At 52.6% G+C, this 26314-nt stretch overlaps 10 protein-coding genes across 10 annotated transcripts, besides 1 other annotated feature; 5 read left to right on the top strand and 5 right to left on the bottom strand.

Annotated features, from left to right (window-relative positions):
* Positions 1 to 26314: part of a sequence feature (contig 1.25 1206..229102(1)) that runs on past both edges of the window.
* Positions 202 to 1631, bottom strand: ANIA_01576 (uncharacterized protein; the record flags this gene model as incomplete). The annotated part of the gene is made up of 4 exons (XM_050612814.1): positions 202 to 786; positions 827 to 948; positions 1024 to 1463; positions 1519 to 1631. 4 exons carry the CDS (start codon positions 1629 to 1631, stop codon positions 202 to 204), a joined length of 1260 nt encoding a protein of 419 aa, XP_050468689.1.
* ANIA_01575 (uncharacterized protein) lies at positions 4430 to 7143 on the top strand (the record flags this gene model as incomplete). Its single annotated transcript, XM_654087.1, has 10 exons — positions 4430 to 4507; positions 4603 to 4728; positions 4787 to 5111; positions 5310 to 5440; positions 5502 to 5667; positions 5853 to 5947; positions 6095 to 6402; positions 6501 to 6522; positions 6685 to 6761; positions 7053 to 7143. 10 exons carry the CDS (start codon positions 4430 to 4432, stop codon positions 7141 to 7143), a joined length of 1419 nt encoding a protein of 472 aa, XP_659179.1.
* ANIA_01574 (DUF202 domain-containing protein) lies at positions 8295 to 9059 on the top strand (the record flags this gene model as incomplete). The annotated part of the gene is made up of 2 exons (XM_654086.2): positions 8295 to 8625; positions 8770 to 9059. The coding sequence occupies 2 exons, from the start codon at positions 8295 to 8297 to the stop codon at positions 9057 to 9059; spliced, it is 621 nt and encodes a 206-aa protein (XP_659178.2).
* On the top strand, positions 10358 to 12264 carry ANIA_01573 (pepsin-like aspartic protease; the record flags this gene model as incomplete). The annotated part of the gene is made up of 3 exons (XM_654085.2): positions 10358 to 10710; positions 10763 to 11087; positions 11150 to 12264. Exons 1-3 carry the CDS (start codon positions 10513 to 10515, stop codon positions 12262 to 12264), a joined length of 1638 nt encoding a protein of 545 aa, XP_659177.1. The 5' UTR covers positions 10358 to 10512.
* On the bottom strand, positions 12433 to 13763 carry ANIA_01572 (wax synthase family protein; the record flags this gene model as incomplete). Its single annotated transcript, XM_654084.1, has 2 exons — positions 12433 to 12862; positions 12937 to 13763. 2 exons carry the CDS (start codon positions 13761 to 13763, stop codon positions 12433 to 12435), a joined length of 1257 nt encoding a protein of 418 aa, XP_659176.1.
* ANIA_11308 (uncharacterized protein) lies at positions 14845 to 15212 on the top strand (the record flags this gene model as incomplete). Its single annotated transcript, XM_050612813.1, has 2 exons — positions 14845 to 15011; positions 15116 to 15212. 2 exons carry the CDS (start codon positions 14845 to 14847, stop codon positions 15210 to 15212), a joined length of 264 nt encoding a protein of 87 aa, XP_050468688.1.
* On the top strand, positions 18472 to 20004 carry ANIA_01571 (protein abfB; the record flags this gene model as incomplete). Its single annotated transcript, XM_654083.1, has 1 exon — positions 18472 to 20004. One exon carries the CDS (start codon positions 18472 to 18474, stop codon positions 20002 to 20004), a length of 1533 nt encoding a protein of 510 aa, XP_659175.1.
* Positions 20092 to 21648, bottom strand: ANIA_10218 (gamma-glutamylcyclotransferase family protein; the record flags this gene model as incomplete). Its single annotated transcript, XM_050612812.1, has 1 exon — positions 20092 to 21648. The coding sequence occupies one exon, from the start codon at positions 21646 to 21648 to the stop codon at positions 20212 to 20214; it is 1437 nt and encodes a 478-aa protein (XP_050468687.1). The 3' UTR covers positions 20092 to 20211.
* ANIA_10217 (uncharacterized protein) lies at positions 22153 to 23252 on the bottom strand (the record flags this gene model as incomplete). The annotated part of the gene is made up of 2 exons (XM_654082.2): positions 23059 to 23252; positions 22153 to 23006 (listed from the first exon to the last, which is right to left on the bottom strand). The coding sequence occupies exons 1-2, from the start codon at positions 23222 to 23224 to the stop codon at positions 22153 to 22155; spliced, it is 1020 nt and encodes a 339-aa protein (XP_659174.2). The 5' UTR covers positions 23225 to 23252.
* Positions 24051 to 26205, bottom strand: ANIA_01569 (Zn(II)2Cys6 transcription factor; the record flags this gene model as incomplete). The annotated part of the gene is made up of 3 exons (XM_050612811.1): positions 24051 to 25153; positions 25204 to 25910; positions 25970 to 26205. The coding sequence occupies 3 exons, from the start codon at positions 26203 to 26205 to the stop codon at positions 24051 to 24053; spliced, it is 2046 nt and encodes a 681-aa protein (XP_050468686.1).

Below are 26314 nucleotides of genomic sequence, written 5' to 3'. Positions count from 1 at the left end.
GCTAGGCTGGCTTCTCCTGCTCGAAGGGCAGGGAGCAAGGATATGACCCGGAATATGAGGCTAAACCAACTTAACATCAAGACTGTGTCGCGCGCCTTCCGGTAAGCTTTGTCTTCCGACTGTCCGTCCAAGTGCGTTTACTTCTGGCGTGTGATAGGCAAAGAATAAACATAGTTAAACCTACTGAACAAGCTATCAGGTCTACAGAACCCCAAGAACCTGCAGCAATCGCAATATCAGCCTCCCAAGAACAGTCAATTCCTCCGTAAATGTGTCTTCCTCATTCTCATCCAGCCCTTTAGCAGTATCCAAGATCTGCTCAACAAGCCCCTCAACAACAGATCTTACGCCCTCTTGGACTCTGGGAATATCAATTTCAAACCCGAAGATTCCAAAGCCAGAATCATCTCCATCTTCACCTACAATGTCATCCCCGTCAAGCGTATCAAGGACCATATTCACCACCTCCCTCACCGACCTCGTCACCTCGACTCTGACGGCCTGCAGCGCTGTTTCCCAGTATTCGAGATGCTGCCCGTTATACACCACTGACTTGCCAGTTGCTGTGATCTTAATATCCCCCTTCCGAAGGTACGGAATCTGCTCTCTAATAATTCCAGAAATGTTCTCTTCCAATACGTCACCATCGAGGAATGCACGGATGCTCAGGGTATTGTTCCCGGACTTGATATTGTTGATGCTGCTCGTCGCCGTGCCGATGGAGTGGTTGGCGGCCAAGATGGAGAGGGTCACGTCGCCCTTATCCCATAATGTCAGTTTCATCACCTTTCTTTCTTAGTAAGGATTAATAGAAGGGGAGACATACAAGCGTGACTGATGCTGGAGTTGGATTGAAGAGGACAGTCTCGGCGAATATGTTGTTGCCCTGGTCGTCGCGTTCTCTGATTGTGAGGTCGTTAATTGCAAGTTCAGTGAAATTGCTGAAGCCTAGTACGAGATATTGCCATTAGCGCCTGTTTGACGTAGGAAAGTGTAAAAATTTCGTGTAGTGCTGCCACATACCAGGCATCTCTACTTCCTTCGTTATATCAATACTCGTCGTCAGCCCTGCCAGCCCGACCTTGGTCTTCGCGTGCATCGCAGTCCGGAACGTCGAGTGGTACGCGGCATCCTCAACTAATCTTGCGAACTGGCCCACGTCCCCGAGTTTCAGCGTCTGATTCTTCATAGTGATCTTCTGGTTTCCCTTGAAGTGTAGCTTGGAGATGTCAACCTCTGCAAGCGGTATCAGGTCCTCCTTGGGTCTCCCTCTGGGTTGCGGCCGGAAGATCTCTGCATGCATCGAGTCAAGATGCATGGTCAGCGCGTCAGGGACTTTGATCTCACTGGAGGCGGAGAACAGGATGCTGTCGTTCGTAGGGGTAAGGAGAGAGACTTGCAGGGAAGGCAGGGGGCTCTCGTTGAGGAGGTAGGTTGTGAAGGCCGGGACGGCGTATATGATTCTGGTTCGAACAAAGGATTAGCTCACACCTCTCTCTAGATGGAGGGAATAATGACTTGCAGAATGGGGAGCAGTATGGCAAGCAGGACAGCGCCGAGAATCCCATAGCAGATAAAGTACCGCGCGAAATGATCATTCCCGAACCCCCTGGAATATCAGCAAATTTCATCCGAAAGAAGAAAAGACGAACTTGATCTTGCCCCTTTCCTTTATGCTTTCAAGCGACTGTACTTTCTCTTCATGCCTGTCTTTTCCAAAGGCTTCTCTCTCGTTCGGCGTTTCCTGTACTGGCGGTCTGAATTGATAACTCGCTGTCAGCACATGAAAGGTCAGGTCGTCAGTCCACTGAACGGATCAATGCGTACAAATGCCTGTTAGTTTGGCCGATGTTGAAGACGACACCTATAATGCGGATGAGGCCCTGTATTTTCCCGTCAGCCTGAGGCCGAGGACATTCAATATCCAATCTAGGGAGGGGACACCCACAAGAAGCGCACTAGTCCCCCATCCTGACGCCATCAAGAACACAAATGCAGTTCCAGCCTTATACGTTGAGCAAGTCACCTCATCCTCGCTTTCCGGTCGGAAGCCATAGCAGGGAGAGTCGGTAAACTATTCAGGCATCTTATTAGCGAAACGTCAAAACCGGACGAGCTCACGTCGGCCGAGTCAGTCGAGTATGAGTAGTAGTACTCACCTGAATGACCAGCGCGAAAGCCTGACACAGTGCACTTGCCAATGCCCAGAAGCCGTCGAAGAGGAAATTAGGGTATGGCGGGACGAGACATGCTAGGACACTGAAGGATGCAATGACGATAATGTAGATTAGCAGGTCATTAGCCCAAGACGTGTTCGTCAGAAATCTTGCGTTCAAGCCGACTGTTATGACTGCTGAGACAAAGATTCCTGCGCGCGATATGAGAGCCAACGTGGTTAAGGAGGGAATAAAGCGCATGATTGCATCTGCTGCTGTAGGCTGTATGTTCTCTACCTTTGGCAAAATGTATCGTGCCCGCCTTACAGGATTTAAAAGCCCGATTAGCGCCAGGAATCAGGACTGTTGCTGGTGCAAAAGCCAGATCACTGAATGAGCGGCTGGGAGAGCTCCTTATGCCAGTATGGGGTTCCGTCAAATACACCTGGAATCCGTTTCTGGCGCGGCTAAAAGTGTAGATTGGGATACCAGATCACCAAGTATGTCCCTTCTCTTGATCCTTTCGTATGCAGAAGAGACAAAGAGGGGCATATGTATCTATCTGCGGTTTAAGGGAATTCCCGCTGTCAGACCCTGAAGTAAATCCCGAGATCGTGCTACGATTGTACGACTCTATGCAAGTAAGGGGGCTTAGCCCTTGCCTAGGAGCTGCTGGGTAGGAAGGGGTATTTTGGCCGAGACAACATAGATGCGTTTGCTAGAGATCCCCGAGACCCGCAGCTGTTTCTCTCGAAGCCATATAGAATTCTGGACAGTCACTGCAATGCCGCCACTCAGAGAGCGTCATGAATTCTCGGGGATCAGGATGGCATGGCGAGCAACCTCTCTATTATCGCGATATGGTCCTCGTTACACTGGAGTTGCATTAGGATCTGAAACTCAACCGTCGGCATGTGGACGGCCCATTCACACTTGGGGACCAAAATCCCATACACGTCAGCGGTATATGGACTCCGAATTCTTGGAAAGGTATGCAGGAAGGAAGCACGAGACAGACAGACTCATCAGGTTTGACGACGTTGCTGCGTAATCTTCTGCAGTCCTCAAAAACCAGTTATGACATCAATGTCTGTCTTGGAATGCCCAAATCTCACTCAACTCAAGCGAAAGGAGCCAGATCAGCTCGGGATCTCTAGACTCATCTAGATACACAATGAGCTATTCAGACTTATGATATACTGCAAATGCAATCCACCCAGTCTACAATAGTGATGCGGATATCCTTTAACTATCCTCACATATGTTCCACGTCGGACATGGCAAAGTGACTCAGTGGTATCAAGATCTTGATAGCATTTGTACATCTGTACGCTCGCTCAGCCGTTAGTAAGTCTCAGGCTTTTCCAAAGCTTCGAATGTAACACCTTAATCCGGCTGGCACAACCCGTCCATGGAAGTTCCTGGAAGGTGTGAACGAGAATAAAGATGAACCAAGGCAGACCGTCTCTCATAGAAGTACCGAGAGTCTCTCTTGGCCATGGAGATCATTGAACGATCCCCAAAGGAACTGACACTAGAAGACAACGTGCTGATTTCGGTGTCCTCCGGGACTCCATGATTGAGCCGCGAGCACTGGGGTCTAGCACAGGTGTAATTAGAAAGTACGAAAAGAAATCTGCCTGTGAGGCCAAGTAGCGAGCCTTTTTTTCATCACCAAGCATTTAGCATGACCTCTCGACCTCCTTGTCATCGCTGTGGCGGTTGCAAGTAAGCTAGCAAAGCTACCGTCTAACGTTGCCTTTCAGAAACTTGAAATTCTACGGACATACACCACTGGCGTTGTTCTACAGCTTCTATTTACTATACTGTGAAGGGAAGAAGCGGAGTCGGAAAGGTAGAACGAGGACCAGGCCTAGGCGAAAGCTACGTCTTTCCTGGGCTTCCCGGACGCTTGGTAAGGGGGCGTAGGATCCCGCTAGCTTTGGGACAGAAAGAGCTTAATTAGAGGCTTGCAATAACCAATCAGTTACCTACGCCGGTTTTGATTAGGGCCATTTGTTATTTGCTTTCTGGAGCGGGTGAGACCTGGCTGACTTGGGGTCAACTTCGGCCGTTTGGACATCCGCAGAGCTGGACTTGAATAACGAGAGCCTGAGAATGAGGCAGTCACCTAGCCAGAAGGTTGATAGGAGATAAAGACTCGGGATAGTCGACCGAAAATGGGCACTGACTGTGCGGTATGCAAGTATGGTCTTCGCACAAGTAGACCGGGGTAAAGCCACTCATAGGACGAATAGAAGCCGCCATAAGAAATGCGACGACCCAGGCTGCCCGTCTGGGAGACCGGACGCCAGACAGATAGAGAAGCCCGGCGCTTGTATTGCTTTCAGGTAAAGTGGATCTGAGCTCAACCGAGCAACACTACCTAGGCTTTTTTCCGAGAGACTACCGCCGTGCAGTGTGCGCGCTACTTCTAGGATACCAGGTCAGCGAGAGCAGCCGGCGGTCTGCCACGCCGTCATCAGCCTGGGCTCGCTCAATGATCAGTTCTTACAGCTACGCATGGGCAACGCGGACAGCGCGATGGCAGGGCAATGAACGCGGCGACGCGGTAATCTCTGTGCAGTAATGCCACAAAGCCATAGCCTGTCTTCGGCAACGACTGCTAGCCGACTGGAGGCTCCTCAGAGCACAGAGCTGGTGCTGATTTATGCATTGTCCTGATCTCCATCTTGCTCCTCAAGAAGACACGCAGTCGGCTGGTTTCATCTGCAGTCAGCCTTGAAACTGTTGGGAGCGAATCGGAGGACCGGCCCCGGCAGAGCGCAACGAGCTTGACAATAGCCCAGGCCTTTGTGGGACTGTATCTGGGCTGGTCATCAACCAGCACGCCAAAGGCCCTTGTGCAGGATGATGTACGGTCCCGTTTGTTCCCTGATATCGAAGGCGCCACTGGAGGCCGTAAACAACATCGCCACGACCAGCACATTCATGGTAGCCTGGTCGGGCTCGTACTGCTGGGGAGCAAGCTGCCTCGTTGCGTTCTCGCTTCAATTGCATGAACTGCCTCGCTAGAGAAGGCAGATGATCGGATCAGCCCTCGTCCATCCAGGGTGCTTCTCGCAGGGGATCGCAACGCCTGGATGCTGCTCGAGTAATGGGGATTAATCCCCTATATTCTACTCAGCGTAGAGAGGCAGCAGCTACCATGGGAGACGGAGTACAATGCATACTTCGCGCGCTTCCAGCATGCCGTGGAGATGGCGAAGCAACTGCTGACGGCCGCCTCAAGCATGAAGCCGATGCCGACGTTCGCCGTCAACGTAAGATCAACGCATCCCTGTTATTTGCGGGCTCAAGTGCCGCAACTGGCTGGTGAGACAGGAAGCGTTGCTTCTGCTGTGCAGATGGCGCCGCTACAAAGGAATCTGGTCGAGCGGCACCGCGGCTCGTGTCTTGACGCGAGTGATTGAGATTGAAACTGTCGGACTGGTTCCGGGAAACAGCATTGCTGATTTCTCTTGGATCGATTCAGTCCATGTCGACGTTCGTGAGCCTGGCTCGGGGATATAATTGCAATACCGCCGGCCCAGGGAGGCTGAGGGTGGAATAGCGACTGCTCCTGGCATGAGCTGGCCTGCACTGTGGTTGGATAATGCAGCTGGGTTATGCAGCTGGAGAAAAGACAGAAATTATCTTAATTATAGAACTATTCAATTAATCTGAACCAATAAGGTTGCTCGGCAGACTGCTGCTGGGCCAAGTGGAGCATCGGCAATGCGCAGGGACAGTCGCAGACACTCTTTTACGCGGCTCCCACTAGTGCTATAGTAAGTAGCTTCACGCAGGGACCCAAGAACGTAAGCACGGTGCTCACACCTAACGACACCGGTCCTGTTGTCGTGCTGAATATGTACACAATGTCGCTTGTCTGTCTTGTTCGAATATGTGGTACCGTCCGCGACTTGAACCCTAAGCTTTCCTATACAGAACCACCTCTTTCGAATGGGCACACTGAACCAGCTACGACTTCATCAAAAGTCACAATGGCATCGACAGTGATGGCGCCTACACCTGGATTACCAGCAGTCAGCAATGTACTCCCAGATATCTCCCTTATCCGTCGCGCATACCTGCTCAACCTCGGCGGCAACGGCTTCAACGTGGCCGTCTTCGCATCCTCATTCCCATCAAGCTTATCGTGGCATCGCACCAAAGCGTGGTCATTCATGATCGGTACGGCCTGCGATCGGTTGCTGGTGTTGGGTATGCGGCACGCATCCAGGTGAGAAGCAATCCATTTATCCATAGGTGGTTTAAAGGTAAGTATACCCAACATTTGCGAATTACCAAGCCAGGACCTGCTGGACAATGATCTGACAGGTTGTCGCGTTCCATGTACATGGTATGCCTCACCAAATATACCTGCCTTTCTAAGCGCGGCCAATTATGTCCCCTTTACGCGGATCGTGGCTGTATACACCACGCGAATCCCGGATCAAGCGGCAAAGTTACTCCCTCAACTTCGTAGCTTGTGATCTATTATTCTTGTTACTCCGAGAAGCAGGTAGTGCAATCACGACTTGCAATGACAGTTCCACAGTGCGGTCGAATGAACATCATGATCGCCGGGCCTCCATCCCGGTGCGTCTTTGACTTTGTACCTGGTAATTCGTCTGAAGCTTGCCTAGAGGATCTATCATTACCATGCCAGTCTGGCCGCTCGAGTCAGCCGCGATGGATTTCTCCAAGACTTTGTTTAACGTGTTGTGCTGAACCCGACAGTGCCGGCATCCGGGCCTCCAAGACTTGGGGGGCGTTCCGAGTATTCCAGGATCTTGCAACTGCTTGCATCTATTTGAAGCGTGTTCCGCGTTGCTTAGTCGAGAGATGAATCTGATAGCCATCTAGCGAATGAGGAGACTATCTTCATAGGTCTGGAAGGCGCCATGATCTCTATCGCGGCCATACCGCTGAGCGCATGGGGCCATCCGACATCGGCTTTCAGGACAGTGGTCTGACCTGAAGTATCCCATTTTCTCAAAGGCTTGATGTTACAGAGCATAACTGTTGTCTCTGGACAAGGGTGGGAGGGTGAGAACTGTCCACAATGCAAGTGGCTTTAGACAGATCTCCTTGTGTATACAGAGGATTATCATCCTGAATGCCGTTTACGCAGGGAAAATAAAAGTAGAAATAAAAAGAAAGAAAGAAAGAAAGAAAGAAATGAAAAGAACAAAACAATGAGGAGTTGTACTGGGCTGAATACTGGCTATAGAGCACGAATAACAAGATCTTTGTATGCTGACCCCCCTGGCAGGCTCCGCTACTGACAGACAGTCTTACCAGCTTAAAGACAGAGATATGGTCACTTTATAGTTTGCTTCATCCAACCTCTCTATTTGCAATACTACTACAGCTACTTAAGCGCCGTTGCCATTGGACATCCCATTTTTATCCCGCCAATATACTGTTGGTGTTGTGCTATACCGTGCGATGGCTCTATCAGTGTGCGGGCGACAAGTATGAGCACAGCTCCCATTGTAGTAGACCTCAAATGTGTCTCAAACAAGGTAACCTACTGATACATTTTAACTGGCAACTGATGCTGGACTCTGTTCTGCTATATGGTGCCTCATATGAGTTCGGCGCTTTAACCGGGGAGCCGCTTCATGGACGAGGTATGACATCTGGACGACGAGATATCAGATTTCATCTTCCCGCTCGTACATTGATTCCTTAAACATTTTCCCCTTAAAAAGCATGAATCAGTGCTGCCCGTCCTCCTAACGACAGCCGTACTGCCAGATGAGAAAACAGGTTTTCTGCGTCAAGGGCTCAAGGATAGGCAATGGTCGGGACCTCTGGGCGTCTTAACGAAATTGTTGGTTTGAATATTGGTGTGTTGAAGGTGATGCCTTCTGTTCACAACTCGATCATTAAATACCCGATAGAGAGCTATACTTGTTGCGGGGCCAATGATCTCACTCCCCAACTCCAACGGTCCGCATCTGGACCAGACCCGCATCCGGCTGACGGATTCCCGATTTCTCTTCCAGGTTCTTCGCCCATCTGATTCTGTTCATGCTGCATCAGCAGTAAATATGTGAGTATCGGTCAATTCATCCATAAATGGCAGACCACCTTCCTTCTCGCCCCCAAGCTGTCGCCGACCCCATGGGGCCAGAGCCGAGACCTGACTCACGGTCGTCCCACACCGACACCAACACCAGCGCCAGCCTGCGACCGCGACCGCGACCGCGCAACGAAGCCCACCTGGACCCAGACAACCTGGAGTTGCACGAGATCGAAACTCAGCAGGACGACGATTCAGGCGTGTCGATCTCCTCTGGAGAATACCGCATCACCACGCGGCGGACGGTATCGCGCACCTCGACCAGTCAGACGCAGCGGCCACGACGCGAGGGGCTCCTCGGGCGCATTCAACGGTTCTGGACGAGGCATGTGGTCTTGACAGTGGCGCAGAAGAAGAATCGGGATTATTTCGGTATTTCCTTGTCCCCCTCTTATCTCGGCCTGCCGTTGTGAGGGAAAAGACGGCAAACATGGATCGAAGATTGAAGAAAGACCGGTGGAAACTCGATCGAAGATCGATTGCTGATGAGCAATGCTAACATTTCTGACGCACCAGCTCTCGAACGAACGTTTCTCGCGTACATCCGGACCTCCGTGATCCTCGCAATGCAAGGCGTCCTGATCGCCCAGCTGTTCCGCCTTCAGTTTGCCGGCTCAAGCAAAGGCCTCGGATACCATGAAGTCGGCGTCCCGTTATCGGTGACGTGCCATTGCGCGGCCATCGTGACGGCGATCCTGGGAGCGCATCGGTTCTGGAAACAGCAGAGTGCGATCGCGCTGGGGACGGTATACGCAGGAGGTTGGGAACTGAACTGCATCGGGTTCTTGACAACGGCGGTGAGTTGATCGGGTCGCAATTGAGAACTGAGGAGGGAACTGGGCTGATGGACTAGATCACTGTGGTTACATTCGTGCTGTCGATCTTGATCACAGTAACAATATCCTGATGAATTCGATGACAATCGGCGATGGATGAACATGACCGGCGACGCGACCAAGCGACGACCCGACGAAATCACCTTACGGGGATCGAGATCTTATATTCACATTAGCAGAATAAGCAATTTGGCGGGGCTCGCCAGATTGAATATCGCTGTCAACGGCTTATGGGTCTTATGGAATTGCTCAACGCCAAGAAAAATTGCGTGATTCCTCCTTTGCTGACAGACAGCCATCCAGCTGCCTGCAAATGATAGGATCGAACTGGAAATGCATCCTAACATTATCTCTCAACTCTGAGTACATTGGGCCCGTCAGCTAATTACGAAGATATTTCCCGATCATCAGGCGCGACCCGACAGTGTGGGTACGACATTCTTCCATAGGTGTCCCGCTAAAGATGGAGCCGTGGTCCATCTCTATCTTCCATTGTAATCCCCACATTGCAAGGTACAACTCCAGTGTGATCAGCCTTCATAAGCACAAGCTATAAGCACAAGCCCTTTAGATCAATCGCGGCGAAGGACGTCGGGTATAGGTAATGACATACAGCCGATGCATAGCCAACGTTGCCACCTGGGGTAAAAGGAAAAGAGAAAACGAGAAGAATTATATATATTCATCCATCGACTACATACTTTGTAGTCATCCTGAATAGGGGTCTTCAGCGGTTTTTCAGCAACCTCAGCAACCTCAGCAACCTCAGCAATCTCAGCGGTCTCAGCGATCTCAGCGGTCAGCAGTCTCATACCCACAAAGAGGCGACAAGGCCCTGAGATCGGCGGTATCCGTTTCAAGTCCAGCTTGTCATGTGTTTCGCACAACGGGCAAACACCGTTCCACCCGTCTAGTTCACAGCCTTCCACTACCATCAAACTCCTCGTTCCCCAATAAAACCTTGCACTCCGCATTTCTGAATCGCTAGCGTACCAGTCACTGCTGAGCTCAGTTACCCTCGGCTTGGACCGCCAATCTCGTCGCCAGAACGCCGGCCAAGCTCTTAGCAAAGCTGACGACAGAACCTCCCAGTGGCGCACGGCCAGTGCCCAGGATGCAACACGAACACGCTGCCGTCTGTCGGAACCCGGGCTTCGTCCGTCCTGCAGATCGCCACGATGAGCGAGAGCGGACTGCGCCGGTGGGTATTAAAAGCCGGTCTTCCCAGGATTTCTTGCCTCCCACCCGCTGGTCTCATGCGGGGAGGTCAGAGAGCGCAGTACGAGAATCAGTACGATAGTACAAGAGTTTGTACAAGCGTCAGTACGAGGGTTAGTACGAGATTTAGTACGAGAGTCGGTACGAGAGTCAGTGCGATAGGACAAAAGTGAGTACGAGAGCACAAGAGTCTACGCGAGCCAGTATGAGTGTTCTCCTGGTTTTCTCGCTCGTGACTTTTGCACTGCAGGGTCTATGCAGCCTATCTCTTCATGAGAGCGACTCGCCTCACGTCCTCCAACTTGGACTGCGGCGAAACCAGCACAATGACCCCGTGGGACGAGACCGGCGGCGGTTCAAGCGGCAGACTGGTACGGTGGCCGTCGATCTCCACGGCGATTCGGTTTGTTCACTCTCTGCTCGACGCAGGATCCGTCTAACGTGCTGATCGGTAGATGGGCGGCGACATCTATTCCACGAACCTGACCATCGGCGATCCCCCGCAAGCTGTTGAGGTTTCTGTCGACACGGGCAGCGCCGATCTCTGGGTCGTATACAGCGAGAACCCGGTCTGCAATGTTCGAGGGGCGCGGTGTGACGACTCGGGGACGTACGATCCTACTGCTTCGACCTCGTTTGACGGGCTATCCGACGAGTTCGCGATCGAGTACGGCGATAGTTCGTGGGCGGAGGGGTACTATGGGATCGACACCCTGACGGTCGCAGATGCCGAGGTCTCAGAGGTGCAGTTCGCCGTTGCGGTCGAATCCAGCATAGACAGTGCGTCTACCGCTCGGCGTTTTGAAAGAGATTCCGTCTGCTAACTTGACTCGGATCGGTAGAGGGGATCTTAGGCATCGGCTACAGTACAAATGTCGTCTCGACCTACCGCTACCCCAACCTCCCCGAACGGCTTGTGGCCAGCAACATCACCTCTTCGAACGCGTACAGTCTTTGGCTCAACCGGCTGGGCTCCGACGAAGGGACTATCCTCTTCGGCGGCGTCAACACCGCCCACTACACCGGTCCCCTGCGAACCCTCCCCGTCGTGAGGTACAATGGACACTACATCCACCTCTGGCTCACGCTCACGGGGATGGGCGTCGAGTCCGCCTCGGACGATATTACAAAGTCATACTCGGAAACGCGGTCCACCACTGGGGAGCAGGAATTCCCCTTCGTCGCGCTCCTCGACTCCGGCGCGACTCTCACGTACCTCCCCTCGAACATTGTCGCACAGATCTTTTCCGACCTCGACGTGCACTTGTACGAACCAGAGCAATTCGGCTACGTACCGTGCGACACATACCTCGTTGGCCGAGAAGACTACAATCTGACGTTCACATTCAGCGGCGTGACGATCCGCGTTCCACTCCGTGAGCTTGTGCTGCGGGATGCGATCTCCGGCCCCGGCAGGGACGCACTCCAGCTGCCCAACAACGCCGACGAGGAAAGCTGCCTATTCGGTATTCTGCCGAATACCGACCTCTTTCCCATACTAGGCGATACATTTCTCAGAAGTGCATATGTCGTCTTTGACTTGGATAACAACGAGATTTCGCTTGCTCAGGCCAATACCGCGCCCGGGGACGACCGGATCCTCGAGATTGGGAGTGGCGACGATGCGGTCCCGGAAGCAGAGGATGTGGATGACCCCGTCACGACTGCGACAGTTTCGCTCGGGGGGTCGAGCCTGATTCTGCCGACTGGGTGGACGAATGAGCCCATATTCCCGAGTAGGACTGTGACCACGAGCACGACTGCTACAAGTACGGGCACAAACACGGGTAGTGGAGAGGACACAGAGGCGACGGATTCTGACCAGGGTACATCTGGCGGAACTGGGACACAAGCTGAAGGCCCCGTCGCTACAGACGGCGCCGTTGGGGTGGGAAATAGCCCACTTCTGGCCATCGCGATGGCCGCACTTGTCCTAAATATGGTCCTAGCTCTGTGAGGGATACAAGAATAGATCATAATCAATTGAAGATATCTAGATTCTAGGACGGTCCAACAGTCTATTCTGGTCTAGCTGGATGCATCCACCTAAATCCGTCTACATGGTACTCTAATACGGTCCACTTCTGCCCCGCCCTCCTGTTGTCAGTTCGAACCCTTGGCCAGATCAAAAACTCCCGGCCGGAAACCCCAGCCAAGGACTCATCAGATTGACTCCGTCGCTCGCCAAATTCACCAGAATCGGGTTAGCCCAAACAGGCGCTGTCCAGAGCATGAAAACAGAGACCCAGATATACCCGACCGCTCTACTGAATCTGCCCCCAGTCCTCAATCCCACCTTTGCAGCAATACTCTGACAGACAGACTCGAGTACGAGTCCCAGAATCTGAAGGGAAAAGAACACCACTCCTCCGCTCTCTCCAAAGGGGATGCCGAAGCCCATATCACAGGCTGAGTGGACGACGCCCGATTCTACAAAGGTAACCAGGACGCGGATCCAGTGCGCCACGGTGCTCTTGGGTGCAAAGCCAGCGAGTGCCGCGAGGAAGGTTGCGTTTGATGCCAGAGGCCGGCGAAGGGTTTGGTGCCATGCTTGTCTGTGCGATATTAGTCAACTCTTGGCTAGCTTATTCTAGACGGTGGGAAGGGAAATAAAGAAGGGAAAACGCACCCCCATAAACGGCTCAATGTCCACGCCTCGCTCAGACTTCCCGCTACAGGCGGCCACTCGGCGGGATCCCCGCCGAGCATAACAGCGAAGATAGAGCCGGCCGTGTAGGCGGCGACAATGGTCGCACGGATGACGATTCCGAATGCCAGCGTGAAGCGAGCTTGAAGCCAGAGCGCATGCAACCCGCCCTTCTGGGTAAAGGCGCAAAAGGGTAGAAGGAGAACTGATTTCGATCGATCGAGTTGCGAGACCGCCTGCAGAACAACGGGATCGCTGGGGTCGATGAGTGGAATTTGCATTATGATGACGGCGAGGATGAGCTTCACGGTAGAGTGCAGGAGGAACTTCCGCCGGTTATTGACCGTAAGCGAAGACGGGAATGAAGAAGGGGTAAGGACTGGCAGCCGCGAGAGTTGCCAGGGGGTGTTGATGCGGCGGTAGTTGTAGGGTAGGGTCAGAGCCAGGAGAAGCCTGTCCTTTGTCGAGTCCTCGGTGCTGGAGCGCCGCGAGTCTTTCTTTTCCTCTTTACTTCGCCTATATGAGAGGTAGGCGTCGAACGAGGCCCGACTGAGGACCAGCAAGTCGATCGCGTTGAGCACGTTCACCCAGCACATGGCAACCAGCGGGCCTGACGCGGGCGCTCCTGAGAAGTGGTTTTGGATGCTCGTTTGGAATATGTAAGCGCAAATAGCGGTCATTGCCGCGGCCACATACCGGAGAGACGAGGCGGACGGTGTGAATGTTACTGTTAGACTGGTGAGAGTCTGGAGAAGGGTCCAGCTGGTGAGTGGGGTGAGCCATGGCGGAATAGCTAGCCTTGAAGCCATTAGTGTAGGGTTGGGGTGTAGCTGGAGTCGAAGCAAAACAACAGGTCGAGGTCCGCGGTGGACTGGAAGCGCTGTCGCTGCTCAGTTGGATGGTGTTAAATGTTTGGGCTCCTATCTGCGGCTGAAATCTCGTAACTGAGCGGGTCTCATACCATGAAATTCGAAGCGTGAATGGTGGAGTTCTAAAGGCTATTCCACATAAGGATATTTCCCTGCATCCTAGTGGATCCAGTCGACCAATCGTGATTCCAGCCTATGCCTCAGTCAAGCTGGGAAATGCTAGGCTTTATAGGGGCCAGTCTAGACTCACTTTGTTGAGTCTGTCTATACCTCTTTTCATGAATTCTATCCTCTAAACTTATCTCCAGCGATCCTATATTCTACTTAGCAATACTGTTTTCTCAAGCCGGTCATTCTTGCTGCGTAGATGTGGTAATGGGATATGTGGGATACGGTGACTAGACTCCAGCATCAGGAACATGAAAAGCTGTCTGTGGATGGCCAAGACAGCTCGAAGCATGATCTCTATAAAACGAGCTCGCGCGAGAGGCGTAGACTAGAATGGCGACGAGCTTAGCACCTATAATTGTGATGCTTGTGTCCAGTGACGTTGTTAGCCTCCAATTCCCATACCTAGTCTATAGAGCTTTTTGTGCATTTACAGTGAATATTGCATTATCTCTCACTAATTGCGAAAACTTAGAACATGATCCTATAATGATTAGGACACTAATATCTGGCCTTGTGGTTATGTACAATATCCTATTCGGGCCCATTATAGGAAGTAGCAGAACCACACCAATAGAATATACCATCAGGACACTGTCGTCAAGCTACAGACTTCTGCGAGTCACAGTTATTCACTATCAGGCGAATCAGACCTGCAATACCATTGTGCTTGCCGCCCTTAGCTTGCGGCCACAAGAGCATCACCAGGATTCAGAAGTCCACTCAATATGATTCTACGCTGTTAGAGGTTCGGCGATTTTTTTTTCACCATAATGGATTAAAGCAATCCGGTAACTGTATCCATAAGCCTTATTGGAGAGTAATCAACAAGCGAAGCCGTGCAAGGAACCCAATGACAGTCTCTCCTGCTCCCAGTCAATCCTATCCTGCTACATCCCAAAGATATCCCGCAAGATATAGTCCTCAAACCGTCACATCTCTGACTCCAGAAATGGTGATGTTTGCTGCTAGATGGATCGTGTCCGTCTCAGATAGCATAGCTAGGGCAGGAAACAGGCCGTAAGTATAGGACTATAAGCAGAATATTTCACGCCACCAATGTGGATTACCTACCGCCAATATTCACAGAGTTAGTGCACTGCGCTAAGAACTGTCTGGAATAGGGCGCGCCGTGATACTCTTGACTTCTACCTTCTGGATGGCGCCAGACTGGCAAGTCATAAGTCCGCGAACTATCTTCAAGCCCAGACGCGTTATTGATGCTACCTCATAAGAGACGGAGCACCTTACTCCGGTCATACCCACGCCTCGTCTTGTGTTTCCAGCATTTGTAACCTGAAATGCCGATGGGGACAGCCGCGAGAATCGCAGCCGTAATACCGATAGCGGCTTCAATAGAGATCGACATAAATATGATACACCGAGTGTGCGGAATCTAACCTTAGAGTTATGTATCTGAAGGATATGGGATAGATTGCAATATAAGCTGAGAGAACGAGGATCCCCAATCTCCGATATAAATAATTCCTGGGTAGGAAGTCGTACGGAATATTTCAAAAATAAAAACAGGACCAGTATACTCAGATTGGAACTCTCCGAGTCACGTTAGAGTCTACACCACGCACGCAGCTGCCGGGAAGTGAGTCCGAAGTAATACAAAGTATGGTATCTTAAATTTTCTGGCACAGAGCTCCAAATCAGGTTAGGTCACCGTACGAGTTGGCTCAGCCGCTGATCGAACCATTGAGTGTCACTGTAGTGTATACTCGCAACTGCCCTTGTGCAGGTTCTATATGCACAGCCACTGAAGTTTGTCCAAACAAGTTAAGCTGATATATGGACAGGACGAACAGGCCTCTGTATACAAATGAGGCAGTAACGGCCGGCTAAATTACACCTTTTACAAAATGGATGGCTAGCTGTCATGTATGGTTAACCGTCACCTCTGAAGCTTGCCATGTCCAATATCTCCCCAGTCAGGCCGACAAGTTTGTTTCTACCACATGCACAGTGACAGCCCGCATATCAGTTTATCGTATTTAAATATTTTGAGGGCACGATAGGCCGCACAACCTCATCCTATAAGGTAACTCAAACTGAACGTGGACGCCCAAGTGTGATATAGATCTTGATTGACCACACAAAGAGTCCCATCTCTAGTCCTCTGCTCTCTGGTCGTGCTCAATTAGCTGCCATTCCTACCTGGGCGGGCCTACTGAGGCGACGGCAAAGACCCTCAATTGGGGAGTATGTGGAATGGATGACTACCCCAGAGCCAGTTATTGACCGAATGTTAAATTGTATTGGGAATACTGAACGAAAGGAGACTCATGACATAGGCGAGAGTCGAGGATATTTGCAAAGGTTTAAATATCTTAGTAGATGGCGCGTCCGTGACTCGAAAGCCTCGTCCAATTGTTTGCTGAGAATGTCCATTTCACATGTAAGCCTTACCTGAAATTCAAGCACAGCACCTATTTTCGGGTCACAGGGTATAAACGGAAGCAAAGCAGCCGAGTGGCAGGAAGGTCGAGCTGCAAGCCTGCCATTTCAGCGACTCTCCTCCCGAGTCACCGGCCTGTAAGCCCTTAATGAGCGTTCGCATGTCAATCGTCTGTTACTGAAACGCTCTCCTCCCATCAATGGAATACTCTACTGACTTTGTACGCGAGCTTCTACCCAGACCAACAAGGTATATTGATTTTGGTCGTATGGGTGAAGGAAGTGGATATTTCGAATACTCATTCATTTATCGCCATAAGGGACATTGAGGTACCTTATCTTCTTGATTCCGGCCTAGGCAGACGCCAGAAAGGCACCGCGCTATCCGGCCTGGAAGAGGGCATTCTGCCATCGGTAGGAATAGCCCTCACGTTGGTCCGGTTGGACGCCGTAAAGCTTTGAGAAATGCTTCAAAGCCACAAATTCTAATAGTGAAGTATTTGAGAGCCAGAAGCTGGCTCAGGGGACTGTTTGTGGCCTCCCCAACGCCTAGCTGATGCTTGTGGTTCTCGCCATAGACGGCACTGACGAGGATCTCAGTCTCATGGGCGTTGGCTTCTTGGTATGAATCCATTCTGGACTTCTCGCTCGGACTCTCTTCAACCGAGCTCAGTGCTTTGCGTGAACACTGTGCAGAGTCGTAGTGACGATCGGGGCCGATCACTACTCAACCAGTCCGGCAAAATGGAGAAAGAAGAGAAAATTGGGGTCACCAGGAGAAAAAACAGAAAGGGCGGGGGCTTTATAAATCTCCACACTCGGGCCATGCAGTCTCTAAACGGGAATAGGAGGAAGTCCAGCCGTAGGATACTCGGTCAACAGATAGTACAAGCATAATGGTGGGCAGGCGTGGCCGCTAAAGTGGATCGACACGCAAACGCTCATGGAATCAATCACAGTATTAGCCACCTATTGACCGGCCCATTGAACTAGAGTCGATTTGAGATAGCGCTCTTCCTGTAGAAGAAATCAATTGGGAAACGCGGGGCCCCAGATCGAGGCCACCCCGGGATTAACCCTAACAAGCTCGAGCTTGGCTCTTGGTTGGCGGAAGATCTTGCGACTGGATACCACAACACGACTAAGCTAAGGCCATGTTACATCCTATCGCATTTCCAAGCTCACCAAGCACTGCCAAGTTGCCAATAAGCTCCCTGTTTTCTGGCTGGTGCTCTTAGCCCCTCGCGAGTGACACCACTCGTATCATCTGCACCACCCGCACCGACAATACCCCGACTTCCCTACTTATACTAGAGGTTCATTAATCTACCTTGACCTGGCCTAATGCACCAGCATTAGTCGGGTAAATCGTCAGCTTTCTCGATAATCGTTTGCTGGTACTGTGCGTGGATTTTGCACAGTATTATCCGAGGACCCCCTCTCATGCAAGGATGAACACTGTCCTGCCCCTCTCTCTTCTAGTCTGGCTTTTTCCCTTTATTTTTTTTTTTAACCGAGTAAGTCCGGCAAGACTCCTCTTACAAGCATGCTACTCCCAGGTAGATGGCCGAGCTACTCGAGGCAGACGACCTGGACGGCTATATAGCAGGATTTTATTATGCAAGCGAACTCGGCCCTTATACTCCGCCGGGCGAGACCAACCTGGCATAGAGAGTAATCATTATCCGCCAATTTTCCGCTTCCTGATACCGAGGCAACAAACCAACTGAGTGCTTTGTCCCCTCACTGACGCTGATCATGCAGAGCCAGGTCCTAGCCCTGGCAGGGATCTTCTGAAGAATATCCCAGGATGATCGACTCTTACCCCACATTTCAAGAACCGGTGGAAGGTGGCTTCTATCAATTAACCGGCTTGCAGAGTCCAGGTTGCCCGTGATGGAGGCAATTATTGGAGGAAATACGTACTGCACTGACAAACCCCATCCTGCTCTCCGGAGGGGAGCATCTCAGGCAGGCTGAACAATGGGTATATAGAGGGCGAAGTGACAGCGGCAGAAGCTGCCGATCAGTAGCATCAATAGCTCCCTCGGCGTGTCTTGTCAGCGTGACCATCTCCATGACCATGTCCAGGTCCTCACGATCTTCCGTCCTTGCCCTAGCTCTTGCCACGGGTTCTCTCGTCGCCGCCGGTCCCTGCGACATCTACTCGTCCGGCGGCACCCCGTGTATCGCAGCGCACAGTACCACGCGCGCCCTCTACAGCTCCTACAACGGCCCGCTGTATCAGGTGCAGCGCGCCTCAGATGGTACCACGACCACCATCACCCCACTCTCTGCCGGCGGGGTCGCAGACGCCTCGGCGCAGGACGCCTTCTGCGAGAACACGACCTGCCTCATCACCATCATCTACGACCAGTCAGGCAATGGGAACGATCTGACCCAAGCTCCGCCGGGTGGGTTTAACGGCCCCGACGTGGGCGGGTACGATAACCTTGCGGGAGCTATCGGAGCCCCTGTTACTCTGAACGGGAAGAAGGCGTATGGAGTGTTCGTCTCACCGGGCACTGGGTACAGGAATAACGAGGCCATTGGGACAGCGACGGGTGATGAGCCCGAGGGAATGTACGCTGTTCTTGATGGGACCCATTATAACGACGGGTGCTGCTTTGACTATGGCAACGCGGAGACCAGCAGTCTCGATACCGGCAACGGGCACATGGAGGCTATCTACTACGGCACCAACACAGCCTGGGGCTATGGCGCAGGCAATGGACCATGGATCATGGCCGATCTCGAGAATGGACTGTTCTCCGGTCAGAGCTCTGACTACAACGCCGGTGACCCGAGCATTTCCTACCGCTTCGTCACAGCGATCCTTAAGGGCGGCCCGAACTTATGGGCTCTTCGCGGTGGCAATGCCGCATCCGGCTCGCTGTCGACGTACTACAATGGAATTCGCCCAACCGATGCTTCAGGCTATAACCCCATGAGCAAGGAGGGTGCGATCATCCTTGGAATTGGCGGCGACAACAGCGTTAGCGCGCAGGGGACCTTCTACGAGGGCGCCATGACGGACGGGTATCCAGACGACGCAACGGAGAACTCTGTCCAGGCTGATATCGTTGCGGCCAAATATGCTACTACTTCACTCATCAGCGGGCCGGCGTTGACCGTCGGTGACACGGTCTCATTGAAGGTTACCACGTCCGGCTATGATACGCGGTACATCGCCCACACCGGCAGCACCATTAACACTCAGGTCGTCTCCTCCTCTAGCTCGAGTACCCTGAAGCAGCAGGCTAGCTGGACCGTCCGCACCGGGCTGGCCAGTACTGCGGCCGCGAATGGGTGCGTTAGCTTCGAGTCCGTCGACACCCCCGGCAGCTATATTCGACACTCGAATTTTGCGCTTTTGCTTAATGCAAACGACGGGACCAAGCTGTTCTCTGAGGACGCTACCTTTTGTCCCCAGGACAGTTTCAATGACGACGGGACCAACTCGATCCGGTCCTGGAACTACCCGACCCGCTATTGGAGGCACTATGAGAACGTGCTCTATGTGGCGAGCAATGGGGGAGTCAATACTTTCGATGCCGCCACTGCCTTCACTGACGATGTCAGTTGGGTCGTTGCTGACGGCTTTGCCTAGTTGATGAATTGATGTAGATTCCATATATTTGAGAGGTCCTAGCCAACTTATCGCGGTTGACGGACGAGCACATAGTGTTATTGAAGAGCTTGTGAAAGTTGTACATATCGAAGTTGACGGTAAATATTACATGATTACGCTAAAATCTCACTGAATGACTAACATGGATCTCAATATATCGAGGCTCTAAGCACTGCACTCCATGCTTCAAGCAGCAGCCTGATATCCCGTTCCAGCTGGCACTCTTTCGATGATGCGGCGGTCCTTAGGGCTTCCACTCGTCTGCGCTGCACCACTTGCATCGCCAGCCGGCTGCCTGACAATGAAATCCCGCTTACCATGGGCTGAGACTGCTGCTTCGTCTACACCAAGTATGCATGAATGAAGCGAAGCTCGCAGATAGGCCTCATCGACACCGAGCTTCAGCGCATCCGCCATAGCCAGCTGCATTCGCCCGACATACTCGGCACGGACGCGGCCGTCCTTCTTGTACTGGCTGCTGAGATACACTAAGGCTTCGACCTCTCTCACACCTGCCACTTCTGCACGCTGGCCATGCTGATCCTGTCCGTGTCTGTGCTTCCGTGGTTCTCGAGCCTCAGCCTGCGAGTTTGAGGCCAGCTTCCCGGCCGCGACAACAGTCTTTACACCTTTCAGTCCGGAGATGGCTAACGGCTCCACCTTCACACGAAGCACGATCTTCTCGTAGTAACCCTTTGCAATCCCTTCCTTTTTGTCAAGCGTCTTGACGTCTTTTGGAGTGACTGTGAAAAGGATACCCTGGACAGCATTATCGTTGCCATCCTGGGTCGCCGTGGCCACGATATTGGCGACCCCTCTCTCGTTGATATGCCATCTATACCCTGGGAGAATGCCCTTTGCGAAGACCTTGCTGCCGGGACACCGGTCCGCCATCTGTGCGAGTTGCATATTGCTGCCGAAGGCGAAATAGTAATAGCTGGCTGACGCCGGGGACGTAGGAGGACTCGCTCGAGGAGCAGCTGTTCTACTTGGTTGTGGTCGTGGTCGTGGAGATGTAGCTGGAGGTCTGCCCATACCGCCTGCACCTGCACCACGCATACCCACAGCAACCACTCTCTCTATAACCCGGGCATACTCTTTCGACATCCCCAGCTCAAGCGCATCCCTCAGTCCCAATCGCATTCTAGCAACATACTCGCCTTTTGGGGGACCATCCTTGATATAATCCTTGCTCACATATGCGAGTGCTTCAACCACTTCGGCTTCACCACGTCCAGATCCAGCCTTCAGTTCTTCACCAGAGAAACTCGCAATCTCACTCACATCTCTGCCAACCAGACTTGACTTCGCGAGAACTAGCTCCACCCTAAGCACTCTCTTCTGATATGCCGTCGGGACGCCCTCGACACGATCAAGTTTCAGTTCATCCTCGGCGCCGATGAGATAGCAGAGGCCCTGAACTGTAGTTGGACTCGCTCGAGACTCCGCCGACGCCTCGATGACATTCGCATAGCCCCTCTCGTTGATTTGCCATCTGTACCCGGAGAGCTTTGCAACACCGAGATACCGCGTGTTGGGGCATCGCTTGGCCATCTGCTTCAAGTGCATATTGATACCGTAGGCAAAGTAGATTCTGTGTTTGTGGCGCGAAGTAGTAGGCATATTGTCTGAAGGGAGGGGTTGTGATGCTCTGTATGCTTGATGTGGTTGCTAAGCCAGAAGATATTTGAGGCTCTTTATCAACAGAACCTGTTCTGGCTTACGTGATTAGCTGAGCGGGGTACGGTAGGCATTTAACTAGGCTAAGCCAGCTAGGCTCCAGCTAGTCCTCTCGTAGGTAGGCGATTAGTCCGTGCAGGTGCAGGGGCAGCGGCAAGTGGCTGTGGCGGTGCTTATGAAGGGCATTCTCGACTAGCTCGTCGAGCTGAACGATCAACCCGACGCTCCCTTGCATGTTCGCCGTCAACTCACAGTTGCTGCCAGCATCATCCGTATGCAGCTATATGTGGGGGGTTCATCCCCAAAGCTCAAGATCAAGATGCAGGTCTATAAGGCTTTGAAATGAGTCGAAACAAGATCAAAGGTCTCCTTTCTATGCATTGTCAGTATATTTTCAGTGTAGATCAAGTTATCATTTGTAATATTTTTACAATTGTAGAGACGCAATCACTCCGGCAGCACAGTATCAACATACAGCGTCCCTGCATAGGCATCTGGATATCGGCCCCCAGCAACCTCAGCTTCGCTGATAATGCTCCGAAACCTTCTCTCTTCCTCTTCCGTAAATTGCACCTTCAGAGACTCTACATTCTCCTCCAGTGCACTAATCCTCGTCGTTCCCGGAATCGGAAAGATATCATCTCCCTGCGATAGCAGCCACGCGAGGGTCAACTGACTGACCGTACACCCTTTTTCTTTGGCCAGGGTGGCCAGCTTATCGACCGCCTCGAGATTTTTCCCGAAGTTCTCTGGACTGTATCGCGGCAGCATGGCACGCAGATCGCCGGGCCCGAAGTCGTCGCGTGACCGGATCTGGCCGGAAAGTATCCCCCGGCTAAGGGGCGAATACGCAACGACTGCAACACCCAGCTCCCTTGCCGTTTTCAAGAGGCCAATCTGCTCGGACTCAATTTCCAACGAGAAGGGGCTGTACTCTACCTGCACAGCTGCAACGTGATGGACTTTGCAAGCGCGGCGGAGAGAATCGGAACTGCATTCGCTGAGCCCGATATAGCGGATCTTGCCCTCCTCTTTCAGCTCGGCGAGCGCTTTCATGGTCTCTTCAATCGGCGTCTTCGGGTCTAGGCGGTGCGCGTAGAAGAGATCGATGGTGTCTATGCCTAGTCGTCGCAAGCTTTCGTTGCAGCAGCGCTTGCAATTCTCGTAGCTGGTGTCTGTCACGCGCTCGCCGTTTACCCAGCGGAAATAGAATTTTGTTGCAAGGAAGATGTCGGCGCGTTTGCCGGGGTTTGCTGCGAACCAGCGGCCGATGAGTTCTTCGCTGTCGCCGTAGAGCATGGCTAGAGCCCCATTAATCTTGCAGGATTGGATATAGCTTGGCTGAGGACTGACCAGTATCCCAGAACGTCTCCCCAAGTTCGTATGCTCTGTCTAGGACAGCCAAGCGTTCTTCGTCTGGTTTGGTAGGGCCATAGAAGGCGCTTAGCCCCATAGTGCCGAAGCCGAGGCGGGGGACTTGCGGGCCATCCTTGCCCAGGGGACGAGTTGGGAGGGTCATAGTATTAGGATACGAGGAATCAACTGAGCTGAGAATACTGTGGGAAGATAAGACGACGAAGGACTATCATTCGGTTCTTTATATAGGTGAGGAATGTATGCGGACTTAGCCGGACTTTATCGGTTGTTCCGCTGCTTCCTCGGAGTCCCCGCACGATGAAATCATCTCCGGGCAGGGAAGGCCAATTCCCGTTTGCCAAGTCCGGTAGGCATAACCTTTATACGGGGTAGGGAAAGTTCCAGTTTCTGTCATAACTTACCGGTTGTCTGCTCCCTATCTCCGAGTGCATGGTCCAAGCTGTAAGCAGATGGGCAGGCCAATACCCACTCCGGCTCTTGAGATTATCATACTTGCTTCCCTCTTCCAATATTTGTAAGTTTCAAAGCTTCAATGGGCCTGTTGTGATGGTGGCCCGAACGGTCGTCACATGCGTACTGGTCGTCAGGTGATCACCCACGGTATCTGCCATCTCACTTTTGACTTCAAGGCATGTCTGGGAAGGTGGGACGATCAAACGTAGGTGCGTATCGCGGGATTAGGCCCGCAAGCAGCTCTGTTTGGTTGCCTTCAAACTCATTATCGCACTATGCGTTCTTATAGAATAGAACGAAATAGCCGATGATGTTTGATCACAGACAACCAGCCGACAGTACTGCTCGTAGCCCCCCAATTCGCTTGAGGTTCAAAATTTATGCTTCAATCTCGTGCGTGTCACACGCTTCTGCAGAGGGCTGAATCCTAAACACAGGCGCAAGAAATTTGCTTCATCGAGATGGGCAGGCTCGAATGCAAGGCTTCCTCGTCCTGAAGTCCGCCCACCGAAGGCCTACTCCAACCCCTCCAGCAACCCATCCAAGACCTCTCTTGCTCTCTTAATATCCGGCGCTTCATCTGCCCAGTACGCGAGCGTCTCGAGCGTCGGGGTGAGATGCGTCCTTAGTCCTGCACGATATATACGTGCGAGCTCAACACTGTTTGTGCCACTCCGCGCAAAGGCTATAACAATCAGCGAGGCAGTCACCAGCGCTCTTAAATCGAACCAGATCCCGTGGTGCCGGTGTCGAAGACACCGCGCCTGCAATATTTTGAGCGTGCAGTCTATTCCGGAATTTACGAGGTCTTGGATGATGGTTGATTCTTCTTCGGTGTGGATAGGTGGTGGCTTGTGGTACTGATCGTAATGGTGGACAGCGTAGTAGAGGAACGGCTGGTACAGCCAGAGGCGGATTTCAAGGAACCGGTTTCCTATCGCCCAGCTAAGTTCGAGCGAAATGGATTCTCGGGTCGATGTCCTTTGGCCGTGCTGGATGGTGTCCGGACCGCTCTCGTAGTATCTCATCGACGGTGGCAGGTTGGCGAACCAGGCGTTGATCTGCGATTCGAACTCAAGCGCCATTGGAATCAGCGGGCGGACGTTGGCCCATGTTGACGAGTCTTCTCGATAAAAAGCATTCAGGACCCTGTTGCCAATGCGTCGGAGCGCGACTTCCGTTAGGTAATAGTACCAGCTCTGTTCTTCATTGAAGAGACGTGATATGTGATTATATACGGCTTGACCTGGCACGAGGTCTGGGGGCTCAGGGGCCGAAGCGGGCTCATCACGAACATCCCAGTCTGAAATGTGGTTTTGACCTTGACGTGTTGGGTATTCTTCTGAAAGAGTCGGAGGCGTGGGGAAGAGAGCTGGGTACTCATATTCGGCAATCGCAGACTGCGGCAGAGGCAGTTCAACGCGGATTTCGACCTCTGATTTGAAGCAGGACCAGTACAGACTCTGCTCTAAGCGTTGTGCAACGGGCGGTTGCTGTTCAGCTTCGTAGACGGATCGGTCGAGGCCTTCGATCAGCCTCAGTCGCAAACGGTAGAACGTCGAGGCCTGGTAGAAGTGGTTCCAAGCTGGGAGGGGGCGAAATGTGTACATGAGGTAGACTGTGAGCGTGAGTTCAGCTCGGCCTTGTCCTTGTCTGGGGCTGACATACCCCCGGCGAAGAAATGGCATTCGGCCCCAATGACCGAATAGTTCAATAGCCCGATCCTTTTCCGGGCCATCATGAAAAACGCCTCGCCCTCGCGCAGTCTCCCCAAAGAACTCGACGTAGAGGCACGCCTACCCCATCCCAGGCCATGTCCTTGCCTGGAAGAAGTAAATGGCTGCGAAATACAACCCAACGCACAGGCCAGGAGTACAAGGCACGACTGAGCATCCCACTGGAGCCCGTACTCGCCAGCATGCCTGGCGGACCGAACGAGTGCTTCCAGATCCAGGATCGGGTTCTTCGTGTGGACATTCTGAATGAACTGATCCACCAGTGCTGGGATCTGTTCATCTGGCGTGATCCGAAACCCACCTGTGTCTGGGTGGGCGCTCTGGACGGACTGATGCTCGACGCCTCCGTCCGAGGAGTACTGGAAGAGCGTCGTGATAAGCGAATTGTCTCGGAACTGGCCGCCGAAAATCGGCCAGGTGAGCACGGCATCAGCGCTGCATCGGCAGGCGGGGATCTGCAGGTAGTCCTGCTGCCATTCCTGTGCTCTTTTGGGGACGCGCTCGGGCCGCTGTAATTGTACGGCAGGCGCAGAGTCCCGAGGAGCCAGCGGCGTGTTGTTCCTGGAGATCAAGAGGTGCTGGATATTCTCTACTGTCTCGGTCAGGGTGTCGAGCCGTTCAAAGACTTTGGCCAGTTCCCTGCAGGTGCCAGATTCAGTATGGGTCACGAGACGCATGGATCGAGTAGGCTGACATACTGCTGACCAACCGTACGCTCATCGCCGCGCGCAGTGTAAACACAAGGGATCTCGTTAGCGTGGCAGTACCCACAAGCTGGCTGGCCATTATCACAGCGGATCTTCCGTCGTCGACATGTTTGGCAGGCCGGCTTGCGCCGCGGCCCATTGGTCCTTGCTTTTTTGCTAGGGGGAGGCTGGTCGTCTTCCACGCGACTTTCTGATCTTTGAGAAGCTGAATCGAGGTCTGGATCCATTTGTCGTTAACGGAGTGGTGTGAGATCTGGGCACGTCGAAAGGAGACCGGGGGAGCTGGAGACTGGGAGAAGAAATTGTGGAGAAGACAGTCTACGGATAACTCCACGT

Source organism: Aspergillus nidulans, chromosome VII (genome assembly GCF_000011425.1).
Source record: "Aspergillus nidulans FGSC A4 chromosome VII".
Classification (NCBI taxonomy): Eukaryota; Fungi; Ascomycota; class Eurotiomycetes; order Eurotiales; family Aspergillaceae; genus Aspergillus; species Aspergillus nidulans.
The sequence above is the reverse complement of the archived record's forward strand: the minus strand, read 5'-3'. Positions and strand labels throughout refer to the sequence as shown.